At 36.5% G+C, this 9,530-nt stretch overlaps 2 protein-coding genes across 2 annotated transcripts; both read left to right on the top strand.

Annotated features, from left to right (window-relative positions):
- Nucleotides 1–314: 314 nt before the first annotated feature.
- On the top strand, nt 315–1,442 carry LOC142523979 (uncharacterized). The gene is made up of 2 exons (XM_075627707.1): nt 315–605; nt 684–1,442. Exons 1-2 carry the CDS (start codon nt 315–317, stop codon nt 1,305–1,307), a joined length of 915 nt encoding a protein of 304 aa, XP_075483822.1. The 3' UTR covers nt 1,308–1,442.
- Nucleotides 1,443–3,529: 2,087 nt separating this feature from the next.
- Nucleotides 3,530–9,211, top strand: LOC142523978 (uncharacterized). Its single transcript, XM_075627706.1, has 8 exons — nt 3,530–3,729; nt 3,821–4,038; nt 4,342–4,889; nt 5,037–5,847; nt 6,368–6,512; nt 6,607–6,824; nt 7,546–8,075; nt 8,213–9,211. The coding sequence occupies exons 1-8, from the start codon at nt 3,594–3,596 to the stop codon at nt 9,048–9,050; spliced, it is 3,444 nt and encodes a 1,147-aa protein (XP_075483821.1). The 5' UTR covers nt 3,530–3,593; the 3' UTR covers nt 9,051–9,211.
- The last annotated feature ends 319 nt before the right edge of the window (nt 9,212–9,530 follow it).

The raw sequence follows: 9,530 nt of genomic DNA, 5'->3' as shown, positions 1-9,530 counted from the left end.
GATAATATGGATGAGATTTCCTATCTCGAAATCTTTCCATCCATAGAATTAGATTTCATTAGATAAGGAATCTCATCCAATGGCATTTGCTTTTGGTGATCTCATCATTGTACCATCCGTAGGATTAGATTTTGGTAATCTCATCCGACGGATGGCACACAGATGAGATTTCAATGGCTGATATCCATCGAAATCTAATCAAACGACTATCATTTCTTTTGCATATTTTCTAAAGATAATCCGAAATACTATAAATAGTAACATTTATATTCAAAACATATCAATACACCTATAAGCATGTTAGCGAAAGATAGATGGAAGAAAATTCAAGAAAGAACTACACCGTTGATGAAGATAAGTTTTTGTGTCATATTTATCTTGATGTTTCACAGGATCCCATTATAGGTATAAGTCAATCGAGAACTCAATTCTGGTCTCGGGTTGCTGAGAACTACAACAAAGAAAGAAGAAGTGATTTACATCCACGACCTCAAAGATCAGTTGAGAAGCGCATGGGAAACATCCTCACTTCTGTTGCCCGTATGAGAGGATGCATTCGACAAATTGAAAACCTCAAGCCTAGTGGTGCATCTGAACAAGAAATCGTAAGTTATTTTTTTAAAAAAAGTTATGAGTCATTCACATTCAAATTTCTTAACTAATTTTTAACGGTTTTTATGTAGATGAACCGCGCAAAAGTACTGTATGTACAAGACAGTAAAGATAACAAACCATTTTCATTTGATCATGTGTGGGATATTGTGAAAGATTGTGAAAAACTTTCAGGAGATAAAATTTCGATAACCAAAAAATCTAAACTACGTGCTACTAATCTGGATACTTCACAGTCTAATACTCCAGCTGAAGAATCGCCACAATCAGGTTCACCTAGCTTATCTGCATTTGCAATACATTTAAATGACGACAATATTGATGACAGTTTTCAAAGACCAATTGGAGTGAAAAAAGCCAAATTGAAGAAGAAAAGAGATGAAGATATTTCTCAAATTCAGCGTACAATGGAAGAACAACATCGCGAACTTTTGGATGTTTTGAAACAAGGAACCGTTGAAAGACAACAAAATTATGACCTTCAAAGGATGAGACTTCAACAAGAGGAAAGAAAAATGGAGGATAGAATTTTATACAAAGATTTGAGCAAAATCATTGATCCAAATTTGCGTGAATACACTAGAACTCAACAAGAAAAGATTTTGCAAAAGAGACTTCAAGCTGAAAATCGAGACAACTTTGGATCTTATTTTGGCGATATTGGAGGATCAGGATCTGGTTTACCAGATTACTAAATATCATTTAATAAATTTTATTGTTTGTATCGTAATTTTGTTGTTTGTTTGTTGTTGTTTTTAAAATTATTTCGTATTATGTTGTAAAATGTATCATTTTAATGTACTAGTAATATAATTTGGTTGTTTATTAAATTAATTTAATATCTATTTAATTTTTTTAAAAAAGTTTTAAAAAATTTTAAATTAATATTTAAGTTTCAAGAAAAAATTATTTTAAAAATTTAAAAAATAAAAATATTAATTATATAATTAATATATAATAAAATATTAAATATTTATAATTATTATAAAACAAATAAAAAAATTTTTAAAAAAAAATAGATGTGTTGCGCCACATGTAGAGTGGTATATGGGGGAACTCCAGTCCAGCACCATGGATTAGAGTGATTGGAGTGAAAAACCTTGCTCCACAATGGAGTTCGGAGTTGCTTTTACTTTCCCTTTCTTTTTCTTTGTCGTGTTTATTCATAATAATATATTATATATTATAAACAAAGACACCTGTTTTAAGATAACCCGTCAGCTACTACTCACGTGTGAAGTAAATGGACACGGAGGCGTCATACTTGTACAGATCATATTTTTGTACGATTTTTAGGAAAATTTTAAAACCTTCGAAAATGCAAGGCACGTGTCTCTAAAATCATGTCGTCTTTCAAAAAATAAATATCACTATTTTTAAAATAAACATAATTTATATAAATTGTATTAAATTTTTAAAAATTAATAAGATTAATTTGTTTTTTCATTTAGATACTGAAATTAAGAAATGAGTTTGATTTTGATTTAGATATTGAAATTAAGAAATGAGTTCGATTTTGATTATGGACATAAACGAACATAATCGAATCCGATATAAAGAAAATTTAAAAGTTTGTGTTCGACCAAATTAGATATATTTAAGTTTGAGCTCGATTTAAAACTCGTAAATTTAATGTATTTTTGCTCAAATTCGATTTGATCAAGGCTCGATCTCGAGTTTGAGTTCATCTTGAACATGTGCTACCAATTGACTCATACCCTAACACTGATTTATGGTTTGAGGCAGCAAATCCAAAAAGATGCCATTTTTCAAACACCAGTAGGAGTGAAAAAAATATCGGGCAAACCAAAAAAACCTATCGAATTTAAAAAATTCGGAAACAAAGAAATCCAAATCTATCCCAATCTTTGGCCAAAACAAAAGAAACTGATATAATAATTAACTTTCAAAAGTCAAAACTAAAAAGGAAAATAAATAAACATATTATGATAAACGCACGAAAGCTGGTGAGTGTGCAGTCAATACCATCACCTCCACTCCTCGTTCAAGCCGCAGTTGGCTACCACGGCCGCCCTGCCACCCGCTCCAAGTCCGGCGGATGCGTCATTTATCATAAGTAGAGTAGCCACTTCTATTTGTTCCACTACAACTGAGGTTTTACTTGTCGTCTGCGTTATGTATGTGATTTGCGAAAGCCGGTTATTTTGCTACACTTATTTTACAAAGAAAGGAGTCACCATGGACAGATCAACAAGCCTTGGCTTTGAGATACCATCTGCCTCGCTTCACTCCTTTGTCAGCCTTTCCATCGTCATTTTCATCCCCCTTTACGATCGTGTTCTGCTACCACTATCTAGAACAGTGACTATGAAGCCAACAGGTATAACGATGCTACGAAGGATAGGATTTGGCTTACTCTTTCCCATCATCTGCTTGGCCGTTGCTGCTGTAATAGACGCAAAAAAAAAACAAGTGTAGCGTGGCTGATACGTCAATATCTGTTGTTCGGAATTGCTAAAAAACGATTAAAATAGACAAGGAAATTAGAATATATATATTCAATAACGCAAATTGGTATCATCCTAAAACAACAGTTTTTTTAGGATGTACCCAACAGTTTTTTTTTTTCTTCAGATAGTTAAATTTAACATCATGGAGATTAATGTGATTAATTTTCCATGTTATAAATTTTGACATAAATAATAATAAAAGACAAAAAACTTGTGTGAGACGGTCTCACAAGTCGTATTTTGTGAGACGAATATCTTATTTGGGTTATCCATAAAAAAACATTATTTTTTATTGTGAATAACAATAAGATTGATATGTCTCACTGATAAAGATTTATTTCACAGGAGATTACTTTTTATAAAATTAATTTAAGTGATAATTTTAAAAGAGTTTTTGTTACTAATTTTATTGTTTTTTAGTAAAATAAAATAATTTGGTGATTGAAATATCGCCTTCAATGAATAGGCACGTGGGATTAACGCAGAGCTTCTACCGAGACAGAGGATTAAATGGACGCCGGGAATGACATTCCGGGTTCCCAAACTCCACTGTTAAACGACATCGTAATTGGCTGCGTCGACTTCAAACGCCGCCCCTCCGTCCGATCAAAATCCGGTTGCTGGAAATCTGCTTCTTTCATCATAGGTATCCTATCTCAACTATCGTTCAGCAATTTCCGTTCGTTGAGTTGCTTTTGAATCACATATTACTTCTTTCTTGTTTGATTATACAAAAGGTGTTGAAATGGCTGAGAGATTTGCTTATTATGGAATAAGTTCGAATTTAGTGACCTATTTAACTGGCCCCTTTGGACAGTCCACTGCAACGGCAGTGGCGAACGTGAACGCGTGGTCCGGAACGGCGTCTCTTTCACCTCTTATCGGTGCTTTCATTGCTGATTCATTTTTAGGCCGATACAGGACAATCATTATTGCCTCGGTGCTCTACATTTTGGTGAGTGAACAATCACTCCAATTCTAGTAAAGCTCTTCTATTTCCCTTTTAGTACTGTTGGAAGTAACTTCAAATTTGATTATTCAGATATTCGGAAGTTAATTAATTTCATGGGTTAAGTACAACAGAATCAAGATTGATTAAGAACACTACATTGACATTGTCCAAGGGGCCAAGAAAATAGGTCACTGATTGCGAACTTATTCCGTGATTTGCAAATCTCTCATCAAACATTAGAGAACAATCTAGATTTTTGTTGTGCTGAGCTAAAAGTAACTGCTCGTGGGTTGTGTCTGCTCACAGGGACTTGGCTTCTTGTGTTTATCAGCTGCACTTAATTCAGTCAACTCTTCAGAAAGCAAGAACGATGTAGATACTCTATCATATTCTCCTCTGCCACCCTATCTTCAGATCTTTTTCTTCTTCTCTTTGTATTTAGTAGCATTAGCGCAAGGTGGGCATAAGCCTAGCTTACAAGCTCTTGGAGCTGACCAGTTTGATGGGGAACATCAAGAAGAAAGTAAGGCAAAAGCCTCATTCTTCAATTGGTGGAATTTTGCCTTGTGTTTAAGTGTTCTGTCATCTCTCTTGGTTCTGAACTACATTCAAGAGAATATGAGCTGGGAACTTGGCTTCGGGATTCCATCAATTATAATGTGTTTTGCGTTATTCTTTTTCTTGTTGGGAACTGTGAACTATCGATACCATATAAGCAGTTATGAAAGTAACCCGTTTGCAAGAATTACACGCGTCTTTGTCAAAGCTGCTATAAACTGGCTAGCCACCCTTTCAGGCACGTCGACTGATTATGAAGCTCGACCAATTCTGCATCATGAAGATTCTCAATTCAGGTAAGTTCATTAAGTCATGGTTAAAAACTTTGCCTGCCTAACCAAAAAAAAATGAAAGAAAAAACAAACTGGTAACATTTTAGTTACTTGCTTCATGTGTTTAGTCTGGAGTTAATTTTGTTCGATATATTACTTTCTGCTTGCAAGGTTTCTTGACGAAGCATTAATCATACCCGAGGGTTCAAAAAACAACACAAAAGCTTGTAGCATCGCTGACATTGAAGAGGCAAAGGCAATTCTCAGGCTTGTTCCATTATGGTCTTCCTGTTTGGGATATGCAATATTATACACACAGCCTTCAACACTGTTCACAAAGCAAGGCGCCACAATGGATCGTTACATCACTTCCAGCTTTCAGATACCAGCTGCTTCACTTCAATCTCTTATTGCCTTTTCCATTTTTGCCTTTATTCCAATCTATGACCTCATTTTGGTTCCCATGACCAGAGCTATAACCAAGAAGCCAGCAGGTATATCAATGCTTCAACGAATTGGTATTGGGATACTTTTATCATTAATTGCCATTGTAATAGCTGCATTTGTTGAGAGGAAGCGTCTTGCAACTGCCACGGAACATGGGCTTGCTGACTTGCCAAAGGCGACAGTACCAATGAGTATATGGTGGCTTGCTCCTCAATATGTGGTTTTTGGAATAGCTGACGCCTTCACCTATGTTGGCCTTCAAGAATTCTTCTATGATCAGGTTTCTACTGATCTGAAAAGTGTAGGTATTGCTCTGTGCCTTGGTTTGATTGGCATTGGGAACTTCCTAAGTGGTTTTCTCGTATCTGCAATCGAGAAGTTCACGAGTGAACATGGTGAGGATGGTTGGTTTTCAGATAACTTGAATCGAGCTCATCTTGATTATTTCTACTTTGTGCTGGCGGGGATCAGTGCATTTGCATTTTCTGCGTATGTTTACTTCGCTTGGTCTTATGTTTATCATAGAAGAATCACTGCCTGAGAACGCACGAGTGTAGCAGTGCTTCACGTTCATGTATTCTACTTCTTTGTGCAATTAATCTGGTCTGCTGTTCGTGTAATATCATGATATAGTAGTGGTGATGGTAGTTTTACACCCCCTAATAATATGACTTTGTTTAACTAAACTTTATTTTAAACATATTATAAATTTTTTGTGCTTATGTTCAACGAACTTAACGAGGATAACAAAACCTGTTAAAATACGTACACGTTCTGATTCCAATGATCTCCACTTCCAAAGCCCATTTCAAGATGAAAAATTAAAGCTGGCCGCCTCAAAATACGTAGTCTAAGTTAGGTCGGGGGATAATAAATTGGAACAGGTGTTGTTCCATAGATTTGCATGCATGCGTCCTTTCTCCACGTGTGCATGCAAACGTGAAGACAAATCAAAACGCACATGACATAATGCAAGTCCTCCATTTTCAGTTTCACGTTTATTATTCGTCACCAGGCGCAGTGGGCTGTAACACTAGCTATCACTTCTCTGACTGAATCTTCCAAGAATGTCGATCTCTTCGAATGTTATCGTTTCCAATAGTTTCCAAAATGAGTGTGTCGAACGGATGGTGGATTCTGAAGGACAGCCAGCAATAAGATATCAAACGGGCTACTGGCGATCTGCGCGTTACATCATAGGTAACAATATTTTACTGCCTTTAATTTTAAGATCGAATTGATTTACGTCAGTTGTTTGAATTGTACTTACGTGTGATTGTAATTTGAATGGCAGGGGTTGCGGTGACTGAGAGATTTGCGTTCTATGGAGTGAGTACGAATTTGATAAGCTATCTTACGGGGCCGCTGGGGCAGTCTACTGCGACGGCTGCAGCCAGCGTAAATATATGGACAGGCACTGGATTAATGCTGCCGCTTTTGGGTGCTTTTGCGGCCGATTCATTCTTGGGCCGATACTGTACCATTATGCTGTCCTCTCTGATTTATATCTTGGTCAGTTATTAGTTTCACATTCTACAATGTTAGGAACAAGCGTATTTAACTTATACAAACTTAAGTATGAAAACCGATGTTTATATATATATATATATATATATATATACCGCCAAGGAAGGTGGTGAAATTTGTTAAACAAAATAAAGCGAGAAACAAAGCAAAACACAAAAGGAGGGACTAGACAAAGAACACGAGAACGAATGTAACGTGATCTTTAATCAATCAAGTCTAATAAGAGCACGAATATGCTTCACAGAAATGCTAGGTGTTGAATCTGTGGTGTTAAAGAACTCAATGCCCGTTATAGTTACTAAACTGGGTTGAGTGCTTAGTTCTAGCGTTTTGGATGTTGAGATAACTCAATATCTGATCAACAATTCATGTTGGGTGTTAATTACTAAAAATTATCTGACCATCTATGCACGTTGATTTGAATATTACTTACGGTTTTTGGCTATCCGCTGCATTTTTCTCATAACTCTTGGAGAAGTTAAGTATTAAAATTGTTATTGAGCAACCATAGCTTGAGGGGTCCAAGGGTTTTTACCAGACCTGTTGATCTATGAAACTGAACTAGACATTGCACTTTCTTCATAATCTACTTCAGCACTAGATGTAGGAGACACAGCAGTCTCATGCAAATTATACTCTTTCTAAGCCTTTGAATCTCAATAAAATAAAATGCTTGTTTGTTTTGTATTGATTACTATGCATGTAGGCACTTGGCATGTTGACTGTTTCGGCTTTGCTTGATTGGCAAGGCATTTCCATGGATAAGTCACAGTCCCCAGATAAGCTTCAAGTTTTGTTCTTCTTCGTATCCCTTTATCTAATGGCCCTCGGACAAGCGGCCCACAAACCTTGCATTCTAGCATTTGGAGCAGATCAGTTTGATGAGCAAGATCCCACAGAATTAAAAGAGAGAGGCTCATTTTTCAATTGGTTGTATTTTGGCGCGTGCGCAGGGCCTTTAATGGCCTTAGTAGTATTGAATTACTTACAAGATAACGTGAGTTGGGGTCTTGGATTTGGGATCCCTTGCATTTCTATGGTAATTGCTCTGGTAATATTTGTGTCTGGAAAGAAGTCTTACCGGTATAACATCAAAATTGAGGAGAAATGTTCCCTTTTGAGGGTTTCTCAGGTCTTCAATAAATCAACAATGAATAGAAGTGTTTCACATTCCATGAGTGGTTTCAACGAAGAAGAGCAAAACATGGCGCCTCAGCTAGGTTCTCAGCAAATCAGGTAGGGTTTCAGAGTGGTTCTGTGCACATTCCGCCAGTGGTCGAATGGGGCACCTATTTTCTAGTTTTGCTTCTGTACGATATTTCTAGATTCATCATTGCATGGTACAAATTCAAGTTTCATATGAATTTTGGCAGGCAAAACAGATCTCTTAACGAAGCTTTGCTTGCCTCGGATGACTCTGTCGAAGACAAGGATATTGGCAGCATCAAGGAAGTTGAAGAGGTGAAATCCTTTGCTAATTTAATCCCATTATGGGCTACATCTTTGCCACTCGCCACAGTCTTAGCTCAACCCTCCACACTTTTCACCAAACAAGGCATTACGATGGAAAGATCAATTAATTCAAAATTCGACATACCGGCTGCTTCACTTCAGTATGTAATCGGTCTCTCAATCATCCTCTTAATCCCATTGTACGACCGTATCTTTGTTCCCATATCCAGAGCAATAACCGGAATTCCCTCCGGGATAACAAAGCTTCAAAGAATAGGGACGGGGATGTTCTTATGCACCATCTGCATGATCACAGCAGCACTGGTCGAGAGAAAGAGACTTAATGTTGTGTTAGAACAAGGACTAGCCGATTTAGCAAAAGCTAAGGTTCCCATGAGTTTCTTGTGGCTAATCCCACAGTATATTTTATTCGGGATAACCGAAATATTCACATTGATTGGATTGCAAGAGCTCTACTACGATCTGATGCCTTGCGATTTGAAAATTTTAGGTCTCTCTTTATATCTTAGTATTTGTGGGATGGGAAACTTTATAAGCAGTTTCCTTATATGCATCATCGAGAGAGTTACTAGTGATTCTGGTGGTGAAGGAGGTTGGTTTTCGGACAACACAAACAGTGCACATTTAGATTACTTTTATTGGTTACTTGCTGCAGTTAATGTGCTAGGTTTCATAGGTTTCGTTCTGTTGGCTAAATCTTATAACTGTACCAGCAATCGTGGGAATATTCTCGTTTAAGAAGCATGATGGCAGGTAGTACTAGGTTTTAGTTTCATTTAGTGACATGAATATAACAGTATATGTATCCAGTTTTTTTCTTTCTTTTTCTTTATCTTTCGTTATTTTGAGGTTTTTGTGACCGAAACTTGGGTGCAAATCATGGTGAACAAATGAGATGAAGTTATTTGATGTCTTTTACTTTGTGCCATGGCACTGTACTTGATATTATTAGTATTCTGAGTCTGAGTTTATTTCGATTTTTGAGCATAATGTTACTAACGTTGATAATTGAAAGAGCCACTGATATTTCCAAAAGGCACGTTCCCGTATCTATTATAGTTGTAATTGTGATCAAGTAAAATTTAGGAAACATCCCATCTCATGTCAGACAGTAAATTGAATGCTTGAGAAATCAAAACAAGAGGAATCGGTGTGATATATCATTTGGAAAAGTTCAGGATTCAAACCGGAAGAGGTCAGATTGGGAGAGTTCAGATC

Source organism: Primulina tabacum, chromosome 14 (genome assembly GCF_025594145.1).
Source record: "Primulina tabacum isolate GXHZ01 chromosome 14, ASM2559414v2, whole genome shotgun sequence".
Classification (NCBI taxonomy): Eukaryota; Viridiplantae; Streptophyta; class Magnoliopsida; order Lamiales; family Gesneriaceae; genus Primulina; species Primulina tabacum.
This window is presented reverse-complemented; position numbering and strand designations above follow the sequence as displayed.

Bases quoted from the DNA above. Each gene is read 5' to 3' on its own strand.
- LOC142523979 (XM_075627707.1), top strand. From the start codon at position 315: ATGGAAGAAAATTCAAGAAAGAACTACACCGTTGATGAAGATAAGTTT. The intron at 606-683 runs GTAAGTTATTTT...GTTTTTATGTAG, and splicing joins GTGCATCTGAACAAGAAATC to ATGAACCGCGCAAAAGTACT.
- LOC142523978 (XM_075627706.1), top strand. From the start codon at position 3,594: ATGGACGCCGGGAATGACATTCCGGGTTCCCAAACTCCACTGTTAAAC. The intron at 4,039-4,341 runs GTGAGTGAACAA...GTCTGCTCACAG, and splicing joins CCTCGGTGCTCTACATTTTG to GGACTTGGCTTCTTGTGTTT. The intron at 6,825-7,545 runs GTCAGTTATTAG...CTATGCATGTAG, and splicing joins CCTCTCTGATTTATATCTTG to GCACTTGGCATGTTGACTGT.